Source organism: Meles meles, chromosome 7, assembly GCF_922984935.1.
Source record: "Meles meles chromosome 7, mMelMel3.1 paternal haplotype, whole genome shotgun sequence".
Classification (NCBI taxonomy): Eukaryota; Metazoa; Chordata; class Mammalia; order Carnivora; family Mustelidae; genus Meles; species Meles meles.
The window spans coordinates 46,966,566-46,992,613 of NC_060072.1; the positions used below are offsets into that span (position 1 = coordinate 46,966,566).

The window sequence follows — 26,048 nt, forward strand, 5'->3', positions numbered from 1 at the left end:
CTGTTAAATTTTAGGACGCTTCCAAGGCAAAAGAGAGTTACTTCTTTTTTTTCCAACAAGAATGTTATTAGGGAATACGAAAAGGAACACTAATTAAGAGGTAATATTAAAATAGAGGAGACAGATTAATGAAATGAAGAAAAAACTAGGTTATAAAAAGCTTTTTAAATTAGTAGGATAAAGCCTTCTAATCTAAATCACTTAATTTGACTGTTTCCATATTAATATTTAATTTGTAATAGACAGAAAAAAGAAAAGGATGATGAATATAAATTCTATATCCATAAAAATATAATATAATTTAATTCAACATCTCTAAAGAGCCTTCCGTATGATTTGGGATTTGGGTTGACTGCTCACGTAGCCATGGTTTGCAAGGGTGAGGTAGGCAGAACATGGAAGCAGACATTCTAAAATCAAGGAATCTGTCCTAAAATGTGCCATTTGAACATTAAACCTCGAATATGTACATTCTCTCCAAAAACTATATCGCTTTAGAAAAGCCAAATTGTTTTGACCATTGCTTTTTCTTCTGAGCAGATTTCCTGATGGACTTTGGCTAAAGCTCCGTGATAGCTGAAACAATCAGTGGAAGTAAACACTGGAAATCCAATCAGGCCACTTCTTAGTGTGTTGATAGTATTACTGTTTCAGGAAATAAATAACCTTCATTTGATCAACAAGGTGGCTATTCAATTTCCCCTTGTCCTGAATATCCAGAGAAGCAATTCATTTAATTAATGGGGCTTCATGCTCATATATAGCAAATCCATATCTTTAAACCAAATTTATGGAGTACCTTTTATCTGTTAGTTTTGGCTGTTTTTTGTCTAATAACTAATGTAATCCTTAGAAGCCCCATGAAGGGATGTGGGTAGCATCCCATTTGGCAGATAAAGAAACGGAGGCTCAGAGAGAAGTAATCATTTGACCAAGGCCCAGGATTAAATCCAAGTCTGTCTTACTCCTTGACCCATACTCTTAACTATTATATTTTAGTGTTGCAGAGTTTTCTTATTTGGTACTTACTCACCTACCTGCAACTTCCAAACACACAAGCACATTTATTTTAAGTCGTGTTCAGTCTTGCTAGTGATTAGCAAACAGAGCAGGCCAGAACTTTTAAATGTGTGAGCTCATAATTCAAGAAGCTCCTACGTATTTCCCTTTGCCGCAAGGTCTTACGTTTCTAAACATGCAATTACTGTACTTTTTCTCACTCCCTACCAATACACATTTAACTCCTTTATGAATCTTTCCCTTGACGGGCTCATCAGTTGCTGTGGCCACCCAGAGCTTCAGCACAGCAAGGATGCCAGAAACTCAGGAAGCTGGTGTTGCTGTGGTTTTCAGAGTATCTCAAAACATTTCTCTGACCAAAACTCTAGTATTGTCATTTCATGTGTGAAGGGGGTAGCTCATCCCAGTGTAGGGTCTTAGGAAGCAAGATTAAGTCATCTGAGGTGCTGTGGTGGTACAAAGTTCAAAGTTCTTGCCATCTGGAGGGGAAAAAAAGGCTTTGTCTATGAACCATTCCATCTTTCTCCTTTTGTTCTCAACAAAAACTGGTCCTAGTCTTCTGCTTTTTTCTTCAGAATATACTCACTCCTTGACCCCCTAAATACTCAGTATACACTGAGAACATGCTGATTTTAGTTTACGAGTATCAGTGTTTACTAACCCTTAAAACTCAAGTTAAATGATCCTTCGGAATAAATGAACGTCTGTGGAATTGCACGTCATGCACCCATATTTCTACACAGATTTTACTTATTTGAGAGAGAGCACACATGCAGAGGGAGGGGCAGAGGGAGACACAGACTCTCTGCTAAACAGGGAGCCCAATGAGGGGCTCAATCCTAGGACCGCAGGATCATGACCTGACCCAAAGGCAGACGTTAAACTGACTGAACCACCCAGGCAACCCCAGTCGTGTACTTTTTTTTTTTTTTAAGATTTTTTATTTATTGGGGCACCTGGGTGGCTCAGTGGGTTAAGCCTCTGCCTTCAGCTCAGGTCATGATCTCAGGGTTCTGGGATCGAGCCCCACATCGGGCTCTCTGCTCAGCGGGGAGCTGCTTCCTCCTCTCTCTCTGCCTGCCTCTCTGCCTACTTGTGACCTCTGTCTGTCAAATAAATAAATAAAATTTTTTTTTAAAAAAAGATTATTTATTTATTTATTTGACAGAGAGAGAGATGACAAGTAGGCAGAGGCAGGCAGAGTGAGAAGGGACAGCAGGCTTCCGGCTGAGCAGAGAGCCGGATGCAGGGCTGGATCCCAGGACCTTAGGATCATGACCTGAGCCAAAGGCAGAGGCTTAACCCACTGAGCCACCCAGGCGTCCCTTAGCCCTGTACTTTTAAATGAGTTCCAACAAATACTCATTTAGCCTCCTAATTCACCGTGGACCACATTTTGAGAACCACTACTTGAAGCCCACCAAATACTCTTCATCAACAAATCCAACAGCCTTTTATTGGTCCACATTTTTCTTAATCTCCCACAGCATCTGGCAATGTTGACAAGCCACTTTTGGAACTCCACTCCTGACTTCCATTAACACCATATTCTTGATTTTCGTCTGACGCTTCTCTGTAGATAGCCTTACTGAAATCAAGATAACCAACAAGGAAGGTTTTAGAGCCTTTTGCCTTTTTCGGGGGTCGGGGCCGGTGGAGGAGTATGTAATATTTGACTTTGTAGTGTCCTGTGTTGGTGTTAAGGACACTGAAAAATGGCATCCTTCTCCCTTCCTGAGAAAGACAGAGGAAGCAGCATGTCAAGATAAAAATGTAACTTTACTGTTAACTGGACTGCTGGAGATAAGACTTAGGAGCACGATAACAATATACTTCCATAAACTGCCTCTCCCTCTTAGGCAAATTTACTCACTAGTCACAGGAATACCAACCAACTGTGGCCTTCTCAAAAGGGACAGAGGCTTTATAACTTGCTTTACCACTTGCAAAGAGAAGACCAGATGTTATGCTCTTTACAGACAAGCAGACCCCAGAAGGAAAGCATAGAGCCCACATGCCCCAGTGTCTCATTCCAAATGCACCAATTACACAAGCCACTTCCCCTCCCCTGGGGAAACTGTGGAGGGGAGGAATTCAGGGATATTACTGTATTTGAACTGCCACCACAAAGAATAAAGCATCAGGGTTGGGGAATACGTGTTTCCTCCTAACATCAGGGGAAGAAGAAAGCCATAGAAATGTGACAGTTATAGAGAGATCAGATTAAAATGGATAAAAATTTGTATGATACATATGGGTATATCTAATATGTACATTTATATTATATTATATTATATTATATTATATTATATTATATTATATTACTTATGTATCAGAAAAAAGCTAACACTAAAAACACCACAATTTTTATTTCAGGGTAATGGGATAAACCATTATAGGGAATATTTACTTCTTTTTCTAATTCTTTGTATTTTCTAAACCTTCTATCATGAGTATATTTAATTTTTATCATTAGAAAGATAAACTTTAAACTCTCAAATTAGCCACAAGAAATAGACACTAACACTGATTAAGTTTGAATTCCATTTACAACCAATATAGCACACAATTCTGAAAAATTATATTGATTTTGCCTATTAGAAGCAAGCTTCAGAAAGTTGATAAGATGAGGGCTCCTGGGTGGCTCAGTCGGTTAAGCATCCAACTCTTGGTTGCGACTCAGGTCATGATCTCGGGGTCCTGGAGATCAAGCCCTGCACTGGGCTTGGTGCTCAGCAGGGAGTCTGCTTGTCCCTCTCCCTCTGCTCCTCCCCAGCACCCACTCTCTCTCTTCCATAAATAAATAAATAAATAATCTTAAAAAAAAAAAAGAAGAAAGAAACTCATTTTTCTCCCTCCTGCATGGTGGAGTGGTCAAACTATCAGAGACCTATTAATTACGAATGAAATATAAATCGTGTTAAATCGAATCTGTGTCATTGTGAATGAGTACGCACTTCAGGTGAACTGTTTAACCAAATGTAATCTTCTCAAGAGTGATGTCCTGGTTTTGTAACCCTTTCTATGCCTACTGTGGAACTCAGATTCCTTCAGTAACAACACAGTGTTGCTTATGATGATTCACGAATTCCTTCATTCCACAAAAGATTTTTTCAATACCAACCATCTGCTATATCCCCAGAACCCTTCTAGGGTTGTGATAGGGAGTGCCCGGGTGGGGAAGGCCTCCCTGAGGGATGGCATTTTAACTGGAAGCTGCAGGACCAGAAGGAACCCGCATACAGTGATGTCAAACAGCTCTCCAGGGGGCAGGCAGATGCCAATGCCATGAGGTAAAAATGAGAACAGCTTGTCTGAGGAACTGGAGAAAGGATGGAGTGGCTTGAGGCAGGGATATGAGATGAGGCTCTGAAAGAACAGGAGCCAGATAAAGTAGGGCCTTAGAGGCCCTAATGGAATTTAACTCTAATGTAATAGAAAGTTGGGAGTATTTTTTTTTTAAGATTTTATTTATTTATTTGATAGACAGAGACCACAAGTAGGCAGAGAGGCAGGCAAGGCAGAGAAAGAGGGGGAAGCAGGCTCCCTGCTGAGCAGAGAGCCTGATGTGGGGCTCAGTCCCAGGACCCCGGGATCATGACCAGAGCAGAAGGCAGAGGCTTTAACCCACCGAGTCACCCAGGCGCCCCAGAAAGTTGGGAGTATTTTAAGAGGGAAAGAGAAGCTGAACTCTTTGGTAAAAATCGATTTAAAAATGGATACAAAAGACTGAGAGAAGTTTTGTGTCACTTCTTGTCTGAAGCAGTGAAGAGAGAACGTATCTTGTCACAAAGAGTGGGCTGGCAGAACTCAGAAGGTACAAGAAGACAACAATAAAACGTACATTACAGATATCAAAACCACATTAGAAACAAAAGAAGTAGAACAGATTCTGCTGAAGACATAGGCCCGAGAAAGTTTCAATTGAATAAAGACACGTACGTGGTAAGAGAAAATAAGTACACAAAATAAAGAGGTTAGAGACAAAGACAAAAACTAGATAACTGCATAATTGTTGTCCTTGAAGATGCACCAAAAAATATGTAGAAGAGAAATCATTCCAGTGTAGAATAGGAGAAAGCAGAGAATTTGGAATCTGTAGACTTCAAGGGCACAGCTTGCTGCAGGAACTATCAACCCAAGGAAATGTCCTGATGAAGCTTTTTGACTTTAAAGGTGGAGACTTCTTTGAGAGTTCAGACAGAAACATCAGGTTAGCCATTGTCACTTGACAAGCTAACCTCTAGACAAAATGAGGAGGCTCCTTGCTAATAATGTGGAGATAGAGATCCTAGGGAGCAATAAGCACAAAAAGTTAGAGATAGGGTGGATTCCTCTTAAGGCATCTCTCCAGTAAGACAGATGGCCATTTGACCTTCCCCATCCAAATGGGGCTACTGGGTGTGGTCCTGACTTACTGGGGTTGATCAGATGGCAGGCCAGGCTGCATTATATCAAGACAAGTACAACATTTGGAAACCTGCCACCCTCCCAGGCAAAGATAATCCAATTGTTCTTTAAAAATAAATTGCTAAAAGCCAATCACATACGTATAATTTAAACATAATAATGGTGGCTAGATTTAATCAATTCTACTGGACTGATTTATATCTATCGTTCATAGGCATCATTGACTTTAACGGACAATCTAGTGACAAAAAAAAGAAGGTCTTATTACAAAGCAGTATTTCTTTCTGTGGGGTTGTAGGGTTGCCGGGGGGGTAAAGGTGGGGTGGGGGGGGCAGAGGGGAGAACCTAGGCTCCAGATAAAGAGAATTGACTCAGGAATCTCTTAACAAGGGAAAGCCCAATAAATTTAAATACAGATGGAGTTTGAAATCTTTGAATTTTTTAATATGTTCCACTTTTTTCTGTGTATATATTTGTAATCATCAAAAACACAATTGTTTTTTGGATAATAACTTTATTTGCATTCTTTACTACTGTGAAATGGCTTAGGATTTACATTTGGAAAGAGCATTTGAGTTTCTTGAAATTAAAAGCTGAAATCATTTGTGTGTTAAATAATACAAATGACAAAATGGGTTTAGAATTCAGACTAAAATATATTTTGCATTACTATGTGGTAACTTTGAAGTTGTGACACTGCTGTTATGCCATGGAAATTTGTATTTATCACAGTTGTTGTGATTTCACATAATAGAATGAAAAGAAGCTGTGCGTCTCTATCATCTACCCAGAAGGAAGGTGAGAACATATATCCTCTAGATACAGGAATTCATATACTTTGATTTTCTCTGAAATAAAATTGTTATTTTGTCTAAGATCCTTTGCTTTTCCTCCGTTGCACTCATTTGAATGTCTGGCCCATGTTAGACCCTCATGTATATATTTACTTGTTTGTACTTCATTTTAGCATCACCATTTTATAGGGAATAGTCAGAAATAAATACCAACTTTTCTCAGGCAAGCAGAGAACTGAGGCAAATGATTCCAATGTTTTGATGCAATGAGCCAATGATTGCAATTTTTAAGCTAATTATTTCAAGTCACTTCTGCACTTTAGCTAGGTAGTCTACATTTCTTTTTCAAATGCACAGCTTTTGCCTTCTTAGAACGTTGCAATTTTGAGTGATTTTTAATCTTGATTTCCCATTTCACTTCCATTTGCCATATTAATCTGAGGAACTTAGACTTTAATACTGTTTCCACAGTTACAAGCTTTGAGCTAATCATGGCCCTGGGAATTGAGTTCTCAAGTGTGTATACAACACCTTGACTCTCAGTTCCCAGCGTCGACTGTTGGCTCCAAATCTCGCCCCTGGGGATCAGGAGCAGTGCCTGCCTGCTCACCCTGCCTGACAAACACTGGGGGTGAGCCAGGAGTCAGTGGTTCCTAATCAGCATTTGCAGGAACCGAGGAACCCATCTTTGGTCTTGCAAAAGGGGAGAAGTGTATCCCATTATCTGTAGACGGTTTCTGCTGCCTTGCAGAACCAAAAGGAAGCTGTTGGACAAAAGGAAACCTCTGTTTCTCAAAACCACCAGGTGGACTGAGTTTTTCTTACCTCTTGGATTTTCCATTAAGCGTCTTCCCATAGAACATAAAGCATGCTTGAAAGTTCAGTGTTTTCCTCATTACCACATTTCCAAATCCAACTCAACCTTCAGGGTTGAGCTCAAGTCTTACTTTTGATATTAAGTTATGTGTTTTTTTTTAAAGATTTTATTTATTTATTTGACAGACAGAGATCACAAGCAGGCAGAGAGAGAGGAGAAAGCAGGCTCCCCACGGAACAGAGAGCCCGATGTGGGGCTCGATCCCAGGACCCTGGGATCATGACCTGAGCTGAAGGCAGAGGCTTTAACCCACTGAGCCACCCAGGTGCCCCTATTAAGTTATGTTTTTTATTGGAAAGAACTTTAGTCTATAGATAAGTACAGAGAATAATATAGCAGACAATTATGTCCTATTTTATGGTTTTGTTTAATAAAAAAAGTATCACTGATGGTGTTGATGTAGTTTTTCTACCTACCCCCAATGTAATTCTCCTTTCCCCCTCTCCAGAAGCAAGTTGTACGTAATCATTAGGCTGTTGGCTCAAATTTTTAAATGGTTGTGTCGATTTCTGGATCTCCGCTGTTTGCAAGCAGTCCAGTTCCAGCTTCCCAACATAGCCAACCTCTATGGCCCCTGACCCAAAGCAACCATTAAAAGATCCTAAAGTAATAAAGCAGTCTGGAGCTGCGTCTGCCATTTTGACAGGGAACCATTCACCTCCTTGACCTCCCAACTCTCTTTGATTCCTGTAGCATTGAGCATTTGGTCCAGTTTCCAATCACTTCTTTTGTGCTAACTCTATGTATAGAAGCTGTATTGTTTCCTTAAAAAAAAAAAAATACATTCTCAAAAGAAGTTCCATTCTTCTTTTACAACAAACCGTGAAAAGATCCTCTGAGGGTTTTAGTATCACAGGAGATTATGCTTGTAAGCCAATCTCTTTATCAGAGAAGTGTCACTTAGAAGTGTGCTTTACTTCATAGAATAGATGCTATTGCAACCATCCAACAGTCATTGATAACCAACTATGGTCAAGTTAGCAAAGTAAGCATAATGAGATACAAGAAATGCATAAAGATTTGGTTTCCCCGTCTTGGGCAGAATATCTAGCTCAAATGATTATGGTGCATTTTTGAAAATACATAGTTAGCGACTTCATGCTTTAAATGTAGTAACAGCACCCATGGCTTAAATAAAGGCTGTGTTATTAATTTTGTAACTTGACTTGTGTTTTGGGAATTTTTAAGGATTTAGTTCTTTTTTCCAAAATAACCTGAAAATCAAGAGTGTGTGCCCCAACAATTGAATAACAACTGTTTACCTTAGACCAAATTATCGGTACCATGGGCTTCTTCACCAGAGTTTGAAAATGCATTTTTAGACCTTCTTCTTTTGCCTTGTCCTGGCAACGGATGACTGTATGGGGAAACCGCCAAGTCTGGCATTACAAAACTTACACAGCATGTGACTGTGTGTGAACACAAATTAAAGATGTCCTAAGGCTTGGATTACTGAAATGTAGTTGGCCGTATATCCCATTCTGTCATCTGGACTGAAACTAAAGCCCAACACGCATTTCAGTGAAATTCCTTGGGAACTGATTATGCCTTTGCATTATTTATTATGACTAGACAAATTGCACCATTTTTTTCACTAACCTCATTTAAAACTTCAGGTAACTTGTCCCTATAACTTTATCTCCCCTAAAAATGCCATAAAACACCATGAGTGTGAATTTATCAGTCACAGAAATTGTCATTAGTCATTGGTCAGGAACTGAATTCCTTGAATGACAGATTGACTGTCATTTTGATTTCTTTTTCTTTTCTTTATTTTTCAGACACTGCAAATGGACGTAAGCAGGCTGAACATAACCTTGCTTCAGATATTCCGCCAGGGAGTGGCCGCAGCTCTAGGAATCTTACCCCAGCAAGTGCACATCAACCGCCTCGTTGTAAGATGCCAACATTTTGCATTCCCAGAGCACAGACTTTGATTTTTATTGTAGGCTTCCATAATAAAGAATGCCCGTGCTATTGTTCTATGGCCCATCAACCAAATTTGGCATGCCACCTGTTTATGCAAGGAAAGTTTTATTGGAACAAGCCCCACCCATTTTTTTTTCCAGATTGTCTATGGCTGCTTTCCTGCTGCAATGGCAGAGTTGAGTAGTTGGAACGGATTTTTGGCTAAATTGAAAGCTATACTATTTGCTGGCTGGCCCTTACCAGGAAAAGTTCGTCAACCCTCTCATAGTTCAAGGCTAGCTCTACCCTGATAGGTGTGACTAGAGGAGCTGAAAATACTTGTCTCACCAACCCAACAGTACTCCCAAAATATTCTTCCTAAGAGTGAAAGCTTCTACATAGTGAAGACACTGTCTCCAGACAGTAACTATTAAAACCCTTCAAGTGTGTCAGGATGACAAATTTATTGGCAAATAAAGAGTAAAGAAGAACCAAATCTTAAGGACAGCACCCCAAATGGAATGCAAGAATAGATAATGCCAGGGCTCCTGGGTGGCTCAGTCGGGTAAGTGTCTGCCTTTGGCTCAGGTCATGATCCCAGGGTTCTGAGTTGATTCCCACATTGGGGGGGGGGGGTCCCCACTCAGTGGGGAGCCTGCTTCTGTCTCTGCCTCTGCCTCTCTCTCTGTCTCTTATGAATAAAATTTAAAAAAGAAAATCTTTAAAAAAAAACCCTAGAAAAAAAAGAATAATGCTGAAAAATCACGAGAACGCTTAGATTGAGTATCTGGGGTGGGGACAAGGTGAAACGGAAGACTCTTCTGTAGAAAGCCCACTTCAGACCTACCTGCCAATCCTTCACATCACTTCTTTCCCCTTCCCTCTGTTTGGGACGGTTGATGTCACCCAACTCCCTGCTCCCATTGGCACATATGAGCAAAGGGCAAAGATTGGCAAATCCAAATCATAGGATTTTCTTCTTGTAAACAGCTGATAACCCAAGGTTCCTCTGAGAAGGGACTCCAGGACCATCTTACTTACCTCTCACTGTATCTTCTCCTTGCTGACGCTCCTGCCTGAGCTCGTCTTTCTCTTCCATCAGTATCTGCACTTTCAGCTACAGAGAAGAATTTCCTTTTTATTTTGGTTTAGAGCTTTTGTCTCTCTTCATTTTTTCTGTGTGTGGAGAGTGAGTTGTTTCAGGTTCCATAATAACTTCTCTTCTGTGAGCTAGCTATTTCTTGGGACTAAATAAGCTGAAAAAAAAAAAAATCCATCAAAGTTTTTAACACAGTACGATTGAAGAGGAAACACAATATTGCCCAATATCCTAAAAGAGTTAAGTTGGTTATTTCTATCCAGGGCATAGCTGGCTCAAGTGCGAAGACGGAGGTATTAGAGATGTCTGAGAGCCAGACCTAAACTGTGAACTGTGTGTGTGTGTGTGTGTGTGTGTTAGATATCTTAAGTATACTTTGAGGTGTATAGATTTAAGGAACATAATGGCTCTTTGCAGGGACAAGAGATTGGCCACACCCAGAGAAGTACATGCTCATCCTCAGAGAATGTTAGGGGCATTTATATGTATCTGTTTCCAAGAGCAATTATTATAATGCGGGGAGCTATGATGAAGCCAAGGGCAGTGGAGCTCGGTGATTCAGAGCACGGGCTTCGGAGCACAGACAGAACTGTACTCCATTTCCGGCTTGGCCACATCCCAGCTCTGTGATCTTAGGCAAGCCACTTCAGTTTCTTCTTTTGCAAACTGGAGATAACCGTACTATCTATGCCCCGGAGGTATTTTGAGCATTAAATGAGATAACAGATTTACTGTGCTCAGGAGTGTGTCAGGCACAAAACAAGTGATCTGTTCTACCGTTGCCGTTACTAGGTTAGAAACTAAATTATTATAAACATGTTTTACACCAACATTATGCTATGTTTTGTCACTGTCTGATGTCCCCTGCAAACACAAAAATTTTTTTAACTTAAAATTTTTTAAAGATTTTATTTATTTATTTGTCAGAGAGCAAGAGAGAGCGAGCTCAAGCAGAGGGAGCAGCAGGCAGAGGGAGAAACTAACTTACCCCTGGGCAGGGAGCCCGATGTGGGACTCAATCCCAGGACCCCAAGATCATGACCTGAGCCGAAGGTAGATACTTGACCAACTGAGCTACCAAGGTGTCCCTGGAAATGTTTTTTCTGGATTGCTAGTATACTGATATCGCATTTTATTATTTATTTATTTTTAAAAAATTTTTATTTATTTATTTATTTATTTGACAGACAGAGTTCACAAGTAGGCAGAGCGTCAGGCACAGAGAGAGGAGGAAGCAGGCTCCCTGCTGAGCAGAGAGCCCGATGAGGGTCTTGATCCCAGGATCCTAGGATCATGACCTGAGCTGAAGGCAGAGGCTTTAACCCACTGAGCCACCCAGGCACCCCCTGATATCACATTTTAGTGTAAGTGCTGCCAAAGCGAGCACGATACTGTATTTTTATACCCAGCTGAACTGATAAGTTGCATTGAAAGAACATTTTCTAGCACAAGAGAACTCTACTTATCAAAAAGAAAAGACCAGCAACAATTCCCTCCAGAAAGGCACTATCTAAATTGTAAAGGAGAATCTTTCAGTGACAGTATCATTTTTGTTTAGTGTTTGGTTTTGTGTGTGTATGTGACATATCAGCCATTTATGGTAAGAAATCCTCTGTTTCCATTTCAGGTAATGAGGTAATACTAAGAAGAAAGCATCAGGATATTACTGCATAGCGTATGCATTTCTACCAAGGATAGATTTTATTTATTTATTTTTAAGATTTTATTTTTTTGAGAGACAGAGGGAGAGTGGAGAAAGAGAGTAAAAGGGAGCTAAGCAGTGAGTCAGATGTGGGACTCGATCCAAGGACCTGATCATGACCTGAGCCAAAAGCAGATGCTTTAACCCACTGAGCCACCCAAGCGTCCCCCAAGGATAGATTTTAAAAGTATAATATATTTGAGGTGAGGGACAGGATCGGGGAAGCAACTTCAAAGCTCATCTAGCATCAGCTGCCTTAGTTAGCCCAGCCCTCACATTGATACAAGTTATAAAGAAAATATATGGAGTGGTGAGGGCTAATAATTGCACTGTTACATCAGGTTTTATTTAATTCATTTGCTTTTCAAACACTTATTTAAACACAATTGCTCTGGGAACGTCTGAATGCTGTTTTTCAAAAATTACAATACGGAGTGGCAATTAAACCAGCTTCCAGGGAAATAAAAGTTACAAATCTTGAAAGAAAGCCATTGGAAGATTCCAGGCTTCAGGCTGATAATATTAAATGTACCAGATAACTAGCAAACCTGATCTCCAAGATGCCTTTGGAGCTTCTAGGCTTCTAATTTTCTTTAATGATTCTAGAGAAAAGGTGAAAATATTTCCCAAAGCTGTTTAAAATGTCTATTAACCTATATAAATAACCTGCTTTTACTAGGAAAAGAAGAACAGTGTTGAACTATTTGTGTCTCCTGTAAACCGAAAAGGAGGGACTTCAGATGCTCTGCCGTCTGAGGAAGTGCTGCGTTCACTTAATATAAATGTTTTACATCAAAGTTTATCCCAATTTGGAATTATAGGAGTCTCCCCTGAGGTATGTTGTTCATGGGATATTTCATTTAGAAACATGCACAGTTCGCATGACAGGGTAACTCGATCCCAGGAGGTGTCGAAATGAAAGCTGTTTATGGTATGTTATTTGATAATAAAAATCTCCCTAAGGGTCATAATTCTCTGACCCTCATACTTAATATGTTTATTCCTTAAGGAAATTTATTTTCACTTCAAAGTTCCACTCGGAGACACTTTCCTCTCTAAATCTTTATGGTCTTGTAACTTACTTCGACTTATCCAGTAAATTATACCAAAGAGAAACCATTTGGATATATTTGTCAGGTGATTGCGTGAAACTGTAGGGTCAAAGAAAAACCACCCTGCTTTCTTCCTTAACAGGCGTACTCCTCACTGCCTTCATTTTCAAAGTGCTTACCAGATACTCACCTTTGTCCACAACTTTGGAATTAATTGGAAATTCATTTTTGTTTGCTTTGGTTTGTTTTCCAAGGAACCCTGTTTTAAGAACTGTGGATAGAGTCTTCATAGTGTTTTCTAAATTTGACATCTTTTTAAAAGATTTTATTTATTTATTTGACAGACGGAGATCACAAGTAGGCAGAGAGGCAGGCAGAGAGAGAGAAAGGAGCAGGCTCCCTGCTGAGCAGAGAGCCTGATGCAGGACTCGATCCCAGAACCCTGGGATCATGACCGGAGCTGAAGGCAGAGGCCTCAACCCACTGAGCCACCCAGGCGCCGCATAAATTTGACATTTTTTAAACTGACCCCATCGTCTCTGTCATCCTCACCTCTGAATAAATTCAGTCTCCCCTCCTTTTTTTTTTTTTTTACTACTTCTGCTTCATCTCACTGTAACAAACTCACTAGAATGATCACCATCCTAAATATATGTAATTAAATCCACAAAGTCATAGAATCAGACTTGAGGGAATGTATGTGAACATTTTATAGATGCAGAAAGTAAGGAAGGCCCGTTGAAATGAAGTGACTTCATCAAAGTGACAAGCAAGTGGAGTATAAAACAACATCTGACATCTAGACATCTTGATTCCTAGTCTCTTCCCCTTTGCAGGAAAGCACAATGCCTCTCATCTCAGCAAATATCACAGGTGTGGTGCAGAATTTGACTGCAATTTGAGTCTGAATTTGAGTCCCAAAGCCAGCCACTTAGGATGCGTGTGACCTTAGGCAGGTGATTTAATCTCTGTGAGATTAAATCTGTCTTTGCATAACATTGGCCTCTCGGAGCCTCAGTGTCTTCCTTTCCAAAATGGATCAATTAAAAAAAAAAAAAGGTATAGTTTTTATCTCATAGACTTGAAATATGAATTAAATTTTAGAAATACATATGGAAGTCCTCACCTAGAGTAGGCACCAAATATAATTTGGAATGCAGGACAGTTTTGTTTTGTTTTTTTTTCCGAGCAGGATGAAAATGTGTTTCATCTTCAAACCATGACTGTAACAGCCACTCCAGCTGCTCTGGCTGCATTAAGGTCTACTCCCCTCCTTGTCCTCTCCAAGCTCTGCCCACACCACCCCCCCCCCCGCCCCCCCGTCACATACACAGGGGATTTTTCTCTCTTGCCACACAGTCATCGTTCTAAAAGCAAATCTGGCCATGCCCTCTGAATGTCAGGATTCTTCTCTGGCTTCCTAAATGCTACAGAATCAGGTCTGGATTTCTTAATATGATACGAGGTCCTTTGTGCACTGGGCTTTCTAATAGTTGAACAACATCCTCCTAGTTTCAGCAACTCCAGACTCAGAGGGTACCAGGACACCCCCATACCGTCTCTTCCCTCCAGGCTGGTGCCTATGTCGATCCCTCTGTCCAACCTTCATTCAGTACCTGGCACATAATGGGGGCATGAACAGCCGAGTGTTGTGTAGATAATATCCAAGTTGGATAACTAAATGAATAAACAAACAAATAAATAAACAAATAAAGTATGATTTTGCCTTCAACAAATTTGTATTCTAGTAGGGCAAATAAGACGTAAGCAGCCAAGGAGAATATAGGGGGAGGGGTAGGTAACGGTACCACACTGAGCTGTAAGAGCTTTGAGGAAGAAGAGGCCACCTTCCTGCTTCCGAGAAGAAGAGAGAGTCCATGTGATCTGTAACCCCCAAACCCCTCACCAACCTAACTGCATGTGACTCTGAGGGGCCTCCCTTTTGTTTCATACCAAACCCCATTTTCATATCTAGGTCCTTGACCTAGGCCTTGCAACACTGTCTTGCTCAGGACAATTCTTCAAAATTTAAGAAGACCATTGGGTTAATTTATTCTTCTTCCTGTAAGCTTTCAGTAAATATTATAAGCATCCCTCCCTGTTGCTTTATTCTGAGTTTAAGTGAGTCATCCAGATTTGCAAGCCCAGAGAAGCTCACCAAACCAAAACCTAATTAAAATCAAGTGTTTGTCCTTCAGTACACTTCAGCCCAGTAAAGATGAGGAGCTTGTCACAGAACTATTAACCCACAGTAGACCTTAGGTCTGTACTGCCCTTGAATAATGGAAGTGTATTTGATGGTCAAAATGGGACATATTTTATGAAACTAGAGGAATTTGGAAATCTAGAAAATCTAAAATCTAGAAATTATTACATCACAGAAGACTAGGAAGTATTTTAATTAGATATAAGAGGCATTTCATTAAGGACAGATGGATTGTTTGAGGGCCTTTGTTCAGGCACTTCTGGAATGGACCCAGCATTGCCCTCTGACCTGAAGCTCTAATGCGCAAACAGGAGAAAACCATCTATGGTCATGGGCAGCCTCAGCCATGTATAGTCCACAGGGGCACTGAGGAAGCATTTGTTGATATTTGTTTAAGCTGGTGATGGTATCCCGTGAGTTTCCTCATGTCTTTAGTCATTATTGTCATTAATGTGTGATAACAGCTTATGCCTCAACCCATTCTTTCACATTTTTATCCCAAAGTTATAGCTGTACTATAGTAATTAACATGTTTATTAACAGGAAAAAAAAGAATATTAGTATTTTGGTTGTTCATCCTTTATCTGAATTATAGAACACTGTGAATGATGTCTCAAAGAATTCATTTCCAAACTTACATTAATTACTTTCAGGGAAGGATGTGTTTTCTGCTGTTGTCATTTCTTTATTTGCTTGCTTGTTGTTGTTTGTTTGTTTTTTTAATTAGAAATCACTCATGACGGGGCACCTGGGTGGCTCAGTGCGTTAAAGCCTCTGCCTTCGGCTCAGGTCATGATCTCAGGGTCCTGGGATCCAGCCCCGCATCTGGCTCTTTGCTCAGTGGGGAGCCTGCTTCCCTTCCTCTCTCTCTACCTGCCTCTCTGCCTACTTGTGATCTCTGGCAAATAAATAAATAAAATCTTAAAAAAAAAAAAAAAAGAAAGAAATGACTCGTGAGAAACAAAAATACTAAACAGAGAATTACTTTTGTTCATTCATCTGTTTTCACTTTGAATCTAAGTTTTATTTGGAGAAAAGACATTATTTCTTTTATATATTTTTATGACCTAGCATGATGTAGGCACTTCAATATTATTTTATTATAAGATGCTCGAAAACATAAAAGTAGACTTCCTATTGCCTCGTAAGTTAAAGCTTAAGGAAATAAAATGAAATTCATTATTTTAACTTCTATTTTTAAATGTTTTTATAAAATTAATTTGAGTGTTAAATAATTAATTAAAATCTATTGAAACACTAAGCTCTACACTGATAATAAAAAAATGATTTTAGGGGGCGCCTGGGTGGCTCAGTGGATTAAGCCGCTGCCTTCGGCTCAGGTCATGATCTCAGGGTCCTGGGATCGAGCCCCGCATCAGGCTCTCTGCTCCACGGGGAGCCTGCTTCCTCCTCTCTCTCTGCCTGCCTCTCTGCCTACTTGTGATCTCTCTCTCTGTCAAATAAATAAATAAAATCTTTAAAAAAAAATGATTTTAGGATTTGCTGTTTTTGCATAATTGCCAATTATTCCTTCTTGACAGGTCTTGTGCTTCAAAGGAGAAAGTTACCTTTTTTAAATAACAGGCCAGTGTGCTGAATGATAACTTTCGTGGAATATTTCCAAAGAGAAAAAAACACACCAAATAAATATATACCATAACCCATGAGTACGGCGACTGTTCGTTCCTTGAAACTACAACAGGAGCCAGGGATTTAAACAATTTTCATCCTGAACCTCCAGTGCAGAGGAGAAATGTGATTACTGTTAACATGTGTCAGATCATTCAAAACGAACTGTTCACTTTGGGCACAATCCGGTGGAAGTTGGGCATTTGTCAAACAAAATTACATTGTTGGTGGATATACCTCATTTATCTGCCTAGTTCAACCAATTTGCCAGATAATTTATAATACTCCTGTTTCATTCTTATTCTGTGTGCCTATCTCTTCTCAAAAAATTTAGCTCCTGAAGTCTCTGTATCATCTCTCCTAGGATTTGGGATGTCTCGCATCACTTGGGATCAGAATTGGTTTAAAAAACAACAACAACAACAACAATAATAAAACAACTATCATGCATCAAATTATTAAACAGGATATAGAGATGCCGTGTTATGGATAGAGGAAACTGCCCAAATTTTAAGTAATAGACTAAAACAAAACCTAGCAACTTTTTTCACTGCAACAAAGTTAAAGGGCAAAGCGAAGTAGAGAGATGTCGCTGTGAAATCAGAGGTAAAGATGGTACAGGGGCATTGGGCTTGACCTGACCATGGAGCCTCTGAATTATTGAACCCTCGGCCCCTCAGGCAAAGGTTAGATTGGAGATTCATGTGGGTTACAATCTTTTGTCTTGTGGGATCTTAACTACTAACTTTTCCATTTATGACCTTGTCCTTATCATTTTTTTAGATCTCTGTACAAATATAGTGGGGCTCAGCAGTAATGGCATGACTCAGAAGGAAATCTATTTACCAAGAAAGTGCAGTGACTAAGTTCTAGGAGTTCAAAACATGTGCTTTTCTAACTGGGAGTGGGGGAGTGGGGGTAGGAGGTTAATTCTTCCCCCAGCACCACTTTGGTTAAAAGAGAAAACAAAACAGATTTGTCTTAAGCAGAAAGGAACATGTTGATGTTCTAGGAGGTGTCGAACTATAGCAGAAAAAAGAAAAAGAAATGAAGCAAATAAGGTTAGGAACACAAAATCTCTTTCCACCCACCTAACCACCCCTTTTTATCCAAATTTTACATGAACTAAAGCTCCGATCCTTGTACTTGAATTTGACAAGTTTAGGCTGCCTACTTGAAGGCTTAACTAGTTTGCTTTTATACCACGCAAGAGATGTTATTTAGTTGCCTGTAACAAACTCATTTCCAGTGTTTATACCTGATTTCTATAAGAGTTTTCTTTTGTACTAGTTTCCAGCTATAAACATAGTTTCCAGCTGTGTTTCCTCTCTATGTTTATAGCTGGAAACTATGTTTGTTATATATTTATTAAACTATATGTATATTTATTGCATTAAATATGATCTGGCTGGGGTCACAGAGTAAGAAACAAGTCACCATTTGAATCCAAGACTTCCTTTCCAGAAGGATATTGGTTTCGTCTTTTATTTTTTTTTAAGATTTTATTTATTCATATGAGACAGAGAGAGAATATGAGAAGGGGTAGAGGCAGAGGCAAAAGGAGAAGCAGATTCTTATTGAGCTGGGGGCCCAATGAGGGGCTTGATTCCAGGACCCTCAGATCATGACCTGAACCGAAGGCAGCTGCATAAACATCTCAGCCACCCAGGTGCCCCAGATACTTGGTCTCTATTCATTTCATCAGGCAAGTAGTTTCAGATTCTCCCTCAACTTACCACTTACATGTTTTTAAAAGATACACAAATCGGGGTGCCTGAGTGACTCAATTGGTTAAGCGTCTGCCTTTAGCTCAGGTCATGATCCCAGGGTCCCGGGACTGAGCCCCACGTTGGGCTCCCTGCTCAGCTTGGAGCCTGCTTCTCCTTCTCTCTCCCACCTCCATCCCCCCTCATCATACTTGCTCTCTCTCTCTCTCTCTCTCACTTTCTTTCTTTCTTAAATAATTAAATAAAATCTTTTAAAAAAAGATATACAAAAGATATACAAATCATTTATTATATCTATGAATTCGTGTCTTAGAAAGTTGGCAAGATGTTATGGTGAGCATATCAGTGTTTTATAAACAAAGGATGTTAGCAAAGGATGTTACACTATTAAGTATAAAACTAAGACATTCATTCAACTTCTTCAAGCCATTTTTATGATCACAATTGAACATTGAACTCTAAGATCCTTTCTGTTCTGTGTTGCTCAAGTCCCCAGCAACACTCACTTGAGTTCCAGGATAAAAGTTTTCATAAAGTAGTTTTTTAAGGCAAATGTTCTTTTGTCTAATTTACAAATATTGAATATATTTTATTTTTTAAAAAGTCTTGAAAAATAATTAACAATGACTTCAAAGTTCAGACACCTACTAGGACAGGTTTTTGTTCAAGGCGCCTTTTTTTTTTTTTTTTTTTTTTTGAGACAGCTATTGATTTCTCATGATCCTGTGAGTTGACAAGGATCGGCTAGGTGGCTCTTCCCCGTAGTCTAAGCTGAAGTCACCCCAGTAGTCACATTAAACTGGGCATTCATCAGCCACTGGTGTGCCCAAGAGAATCCCATTCCCTACCACCTCCCTCCATGTGGCTTTTCATCATTTAATATCCTGTTACTCAAATCTTTCTTAACTGATGGAGACAAGATCCAAGGACAGACAACTATTCTCACGAAAGAGAATAAAAAGCATATTTAACAAAATGGAATTTTATTTTAGAGGTTTTTTTTTTATTTACTCATTTGAGAGAGATACAGAGACAGAGCACAAGTAGGGGGAGAGGCAGAGGGAGAAGGAGAAACAGACCCCTGCTGAGCTGGGAGCCGGACATGAGGCTTGATCCCAGGACCTGGGGATCACGACCTGAGCCAAAGGCAGACGCTCAACCACCTGAGCCACCCAGGCGCCCAAAAAAAATGGAATTTTAGAGGCACAGAAGCATTTGTCTTGATTTAGCTTTTATGTTTACCCTAACCATAGACCATTTGATTGCAAGCTAGACTTTCCTTAACTATAAACCTATAAATTTCACTGAATTATAAAATTTAATTGCACTCTAAGATGTGATACTAGGAGGTATAAAACTAAGACATTCGTTCACGTTTTATTCAACTTCCTCTCCTTGTTTCACCCACTAAGTGGTAAGCCAAAATAATTTAAAAAGCATAAATAAAACTATTTATTTTACCTTTTATTACCAAATAGTTCTGGACTTTCCGATGGTCTCTGTTGCTTTAAATAAAATATAGTATCCTAATAATTGGTATGCTCGAGGTGAAACAATCAGATTTTGACAAAGTGGACTGCATTTAAAGGAAAAAAAAGATTTGATGAAAGAGAGAAAAAAAAGAAGGAAATGATGCAGACATTATTGCTCTGTTTATAAAGACATCATGAGATTTTGTCTGCACCTGTTTCACTTTTGTTTAAAAGTCAAGAGCTGCACGGAAGCCAGGGTGTTGGTGCTGTGGGAGGGGACTTAACACAGAGTAAAGAAAGCTTCCGAAACAGTTTCTTCAACACAGAAAAGAATAGAACTCTTTCATTTTATGAACCAGGTAATTTCTGAGAGAGACTGGTGGAGGGATGTTTACGAAGTCCAGGACCCAATTTGCCATGTCAGGCATGCTTGCTCCTGGACAGGAGATGAAATCATCTCTTAATATATACGGACGGCAGTCCTCGTCTTAGATCAGGTTGAGAAGCAGCTCTCATTGCGGGGGAGGTAGGTGTGTTCTACTCCACTGAATGGAATCAAGCTAAAAATATGTTTAGTGTCTGATAAGAATGCCATTCTCCTCAAACTCTCCTTTAATGTCGGACTTTCTGTTTTGCTTTTAAAGAAAAATGTTTTACAAGGGCAGCACGAAGCGGACAAAATCTGGAGCAAAGAAGGATTTTATGCTGTTGTCATTTTTCTCAGCATCTTTGTTATTATAGTAACGTGTTTGATGGTAAGTGGGCTTCTTTCTGTATTTTATCCCTTACTGAACCAGTGCTTAGTATTATTGGATACGCTGCCATTCAAATGAATGTTGAAAAGCCTGGAAACAGAAGCAAAGCTACTATCCTGGTAGACTGGGGCTGTTTCTATCTGACAGCCGAGTGATAGGTAAGGAGAACCTATGGAATGATGGATTCTGACCTGCAGAATAAGGCTGTAATTGCAGTGGGATCTTTAGTAACTTGATCAACCTGGGATGAAGCTTTAGAAAGTCATTTAACCAGATCCCCAGAGCCCTCAAAGTCAATTCATGAGCACACTTTGGGCTTACTTTATTTTTTCTTTTATATCATCTTGATGAAACTCAGGAAAAATTTGAAAAAGAAACATGTCTTAGGGGCAAGTTTATGTCTTCAATAGTGGTTGATTTCCTTATTTCTGAAGGAAATAAGGAAAAGACCTGGATAGCATTCTATGAAATTCTGTGCACTAAAATGAGATGATTATAGGCTCAAAAACCACATAATTCACTGTCAACTAAATTTTTAGGTAAATGAATGCAAAAAGTATAAAAGTATATACTGCAAATAGCTCTATAAAGTACAAATTACAAATGTGTAGCCTTTAAAAGTACTTTTCTAATTAAAAAAAAAAAAAAGGAACCCAGAATAAACCCACTACACTAGGAAGTGCTCTTTGGTATTGAATGAGTTAAGAGATAATTTTCAAATACATTGGTAAGATTTTTTTTTTAATTCTGTGATGTAATTTAAAATATTTAAAGTTTACAAATGGGTTTTAATGTTTTTTCCTTTGTGCTGCATTCTTTTTAATTGTGTACATTTTCAAACATATTCCTTCTTAGTTTTTAAATGTTCCCCCAAAGACAACAAATTACTTACTCTTTCCACAACTAACAGTGTTGCTAAGTGTCTTATTGGGTTTTGTTCACTTATGCTTCCCCTGCTAGGAAAGGGTTTATGTTAGAAAGATCAGGGCTTAGTTGAGAAAGAGAGAGACTGTGTAGGTCTAAACTTGAAGGATATAAAACAATTAAGGCCTTCAGTAGGGTGACGATGGGTATATTTCCTCGAGTCTGAATGTAGGAAATAGTAAGGACATCCTCAAGCTTCCATCATCATGAATCCAGAGGAATCTCTCTCCTATGGGAAGATTTGTAGAAAGAAGATTTCTAAAAATTGTGACACAATAAACATAAGAAAATTTAAGGATTGAGTAAGAAAATCAGTATTTGTGTATTAAATGGTGGAGATCAGGGGGAAAAATGAAGGAGACAAAGTTGGAGGTTTTAGGGAAACTGTGGCAGAGACCACTGGACATTTTTTAGTACTTTAGAAGGTATGCTTTTTTGGTTACAGTTAATTGCACTTTAAAATACATGGGTCTTGGGGCGCCTGGGTGGCTCAGTGGGTTAAAGCTTCTGCCTTCGGCTTGGGTCATGATCCCAGGGTCCTGGGATCCAGCCCCACATCGGGCTCTCTGCTCCGCGGGGAGCCTGCTTCCTCCTCTCTCTCTGCCTGCCTCTCTGCCTAGTTGTGATTGCTGTCAAATAAATAAAATATTAAAAAATAAAATAAAATACATGGGTCTTCTTTTTCTTAAAACAGGAATCCTTGAGTGCTGTTTTCTCTCTTGTCAGGCACATTTAGGATGTTTTTCTGCTTCACAGATGAAAAGATGAGAGGAAAAGAATAGAAAGGGGTAAAGAGTTCGAAAAGTAGAGATCGTTCAGGCAGGAAAGGGGTGAGATTGAGCAGAGCAAAGGCAAAGAGGGAAGTGGCAAAGCAGAGTTTGACTTTACCTTTAGGACATGATCCAAGTTCTGCATCTCTAGTTCAGGGAGCCCCTGTGTCTCCAGCATGACTGGCTAACCCTGTAGGACATGTATTGGTCTCCTAAGGCAAAAGGAGCTGTCGTGGCCACACTCTCAACCACTCGAGACCAGAGAACAGCTCTTCTTTTCCCGGTGTGAATGGGAACCGTGCAAAGCACCAGTGTAAAAGTCAGAAACCTACATATAAGTCTGCCCCAAAGTTACTGGAACAAATTGAGAAAGGAATGTTTCAAAAGTATAGGTGATCACAAATAGATCCATCCACTCATTCGGTCCACAAATTTCTGCAGGGCATCCCCTGTGGACCTGTGGTTGGTGCTGTGGCCAAGGACAGCGCAAGACAGGTGGGGTCCCTCTTCTTGTGGGGCCTAGACTCCAGAGGCAGACACAGACAATAATTAAGTTAGGATTTTTTTAAATCAAATAGCAGACATACGTGTGATTCCAGGTGTTTGACCTTCTGGAAAAGGCAAAACCACAGAGACAGTGAAGAGATCATTGGTTGCCAGAGGTCGCGGGGAGGGGATGAATAGTGGAGAGCCACAGAGTTTCAGGGCAGTGAAACTATTCTGTGTGGCACTGTAGTGATGGCTCCATGACATCACGGATTTGTTAAAACCCGTAGAATGTGCAACCCAATGAGCGAGCCCTACTCTAGACTATGGACTTCAGTTCATTGTAACGTGTCAATACTGACTCATCAGTTGAAACATGTGTAATCACACTCACGCAAAGCGTTAATAGGGCAAATTGTCTGGGGAAGTAGCAGAATGCGGCTACATGAGAACTCTGTACTCTCTGCTGTTTTCTGTAAACGTAAAACCACTCTTAAAAAACAAAGTCTAGTCATTTCTTTTTAAAATCAAATATGATTCAGTGCCATGAAGAGATACCAGAATAGTGAGTGAGTGGAACAGAGCACTTTGAGACTTCTGAGACACGTGAAAATGTGGGGAGGAGGCCTCACAGGCAGAGGACACAGGGGTGTGGAGCAGCTGGGGCGGGAGGACGCTAGTCTCTCCAGGTTCGGCAAGAAGGGTGCAGGCTGCAAGTTGTAAGCAGAATTTTGGTGTGATTTGACATGTATGTTTACAAGAGCAGGTATTCTGCTGGTGAAGAGTGGTTGGAGACAGAGCACCAGGTGAAGCATGGAAGCAGGAGGACTCTTCTGGAAGCCACTGTGTTAGCCTAATGACAAAGATGATAATGGTCCAGAGTAGGGATGGCAGTGGAGATGGAGAGATGGTCCTGATGGTGGTGGAGATGGAGAGAAGTGAACGGTTGGGACTTATTTGCAAATGGAAACAGCAGGACTTGCTGTGTACTGATTCTCAGGGAGAAGGAAAGAAATAAATTAAGGTTGAGTCCTCATTTATTTGCCTGAGTACCTGGGGGGTGGATCTCCCATTTTTGGGGAGAGAAACAAGTTGGAGGTGGGGGTCGTGAGAGAAGCAACACTTTTGATTTGGGTTCCATTTGCTCTTGAATAAATGAAAGAAATAGAATGATATCTTTTTTAAAGATTTTACTTTATTTATTTTATTTATTTATTTTCATCTGTGAAATATTTTATATTATTATTTTATTTTATTTATAAAATAAAATAAAGATTTTATTTTATTTATTTATCTTGAGGTGGGCAGGATAGAGGGAGAGGGACAAGCAGACTTGACCCTGAGTATGGGGCCCGACCTGGTGCTTGATCCCATGACCCTAAGATCACGACCCAAGCCGAAATCAAGAGTCAGACGCTTAACCGATGGAGCCACCCAGGTGCCCCAAAATCTTCAATTTTATTGAGAAAAGGTCACTTTAAGAAGTAACAGAGAAACCAGCAGTATATAGGAAGGAATTAATAGTGATAGAAAAATGCTACCTAGACAGGATTAAGATGAAGTTAAGTTTATCTGTTGTAGCTACAGCACTGACAAGTCAACAGTTCACATTAAGGGACTTTTCAAATGTGATTCTCCAAAAAAATTTACCTCTGTAAATGTTCAAGTGTTTTTGATAATGACCTTGATTTAAAGTAAGTCTTTTAACTTGGCTCTCTCAGTAATAGTTACACCAGCAGTTTTTAAACATATAGTATTCCAGTTCTGTTTCCCATAATTTTGTTGATTCCATGGCAAAGGAGAAGATACAGCACAGAATTTTCCCTCTGGCAGTAATTATATTTATGATAGATCAAATGCCATTATTTGCATCCAGCCTTCCTACATATCACAGAAACGAAAAGCATATGGTTTTTTGTGTTTTAAGATGAAATTTTATAGGTAAGTTGTTGTAATGGTGGATTACGTGTGCTATGTAACAATAACATAAGGCTTGGCAAAATTTTTGAAATGTGGCATATTGTTTACTTTCCTTAAAAAAAAAAGTGTATGTTGCCAGGCATAAAATTAGACATGCATGACATTTTCAAATGTGTGACTTATTTAGCACCTCTCAAATGTGAATCTAGAGTGGGTGGAGCTACAAATAGACAAATATGATTTTCCAAGAAAAAAATGTGTGGGCAGTTTCCAATCCATTCAGTCTGTTTTAGGTGGAGGAAATTTATTACTGAGAAGAAATCGTTATTAAACTTCAATCAACAATGGAAAGGACATCATTTATCATTGAAATTAAACCTTCCAATGTACTTAGAGGTTTATTAAGAAGTGCAAAGGCATTTATGAGATGTAGGTAGAAATATCTACAGCCCAGATCGCTTCCAGAAAGCAGTTTTTGAAAATACATGAACACAGTTATTTGGGTCAACAAAGTTCTGGCATGTTGGGCCCATGGTGCCATCCATCCCATATGACATGCATAGAGTCTTTCTAGTCACGGTCTCGGTAGCAGAGGCAGGAAATCCTATGTCAGAACACCTGCTACAGCTTGAGTACCAGCCAGTGAGAATATGTCAGAGGTGAACATAAACAGCCACACTCTTCTAATTTGTTCTATATAATCCCTAGGGATTAGGGGGAATGGAAATAGAGTCCTACTGGAATGATTTGTTTACAGAACTGTCTTCCAGAGTAGGCGTATGTCTTGAACTAATTTTTTGTATTAATAAAAGCATTTAGCTTAGAATTCAATCCTCTTAATAAAAATAGTAACAATTGTAAGATTTAGTGTCCTTCCCTTTATTGCACACTTACTGGTACGAAGCTGGTACTACATTTACTCCCTGGGTGCTAAATCCTTAATGTATTTTCTAAACCACTTTTTGAGGTATGGTTGCAATACAAAAAGCTGTACAGGTTTATTGGATGCAAACTGGTGAGTTTGGAGATCAGTGTACACCCAGGAACCGTCACTACGATCTATGCCATTGATATACCCATCACCTCCAAAAGTGTCCTCCTGCTCTCTTCATTTCTTTCTTCCTATTATTTTGTATTATGATAAGAACACTTAACATATAATCTACCCTCTTAGCAAAGTATTTTACGTATACAGAGAAGGATTATTAACTATAGGCTCTATGCATCAATACTTAATGTATTTTAGTTTCCTAATTTTACTGATGAGGAGACCAAGATTCTGAGAGGATAAGGGACT

The 26,048-nt window shown here is 39.5% G+C and overlaps 1 protein-coding gene across 1 annotated transcript in view; it reads left to right on the forward strand.

Annotated features, from left to right (window-relative positions):
* The window catches only part of PTPRR (protein tyrosine phosphatase receptor type R), a 234,200-nt gene that overhangs the window by 114,655 nt on the left and 93,497 nt on the right, over positions 1-26,048 (forward strand). The window contains 3 exon segments of the mRNA XM_046013982.1: positions 8,883-8,996; positions 12,490-12,645; positions 20,541-20,651. Of these exon segments, the coding sequence (XP_045869938.1) occupies positions 8,883-8,996; positions 12,490-12,645; positions 20,541-20,651 (381 nt within the window).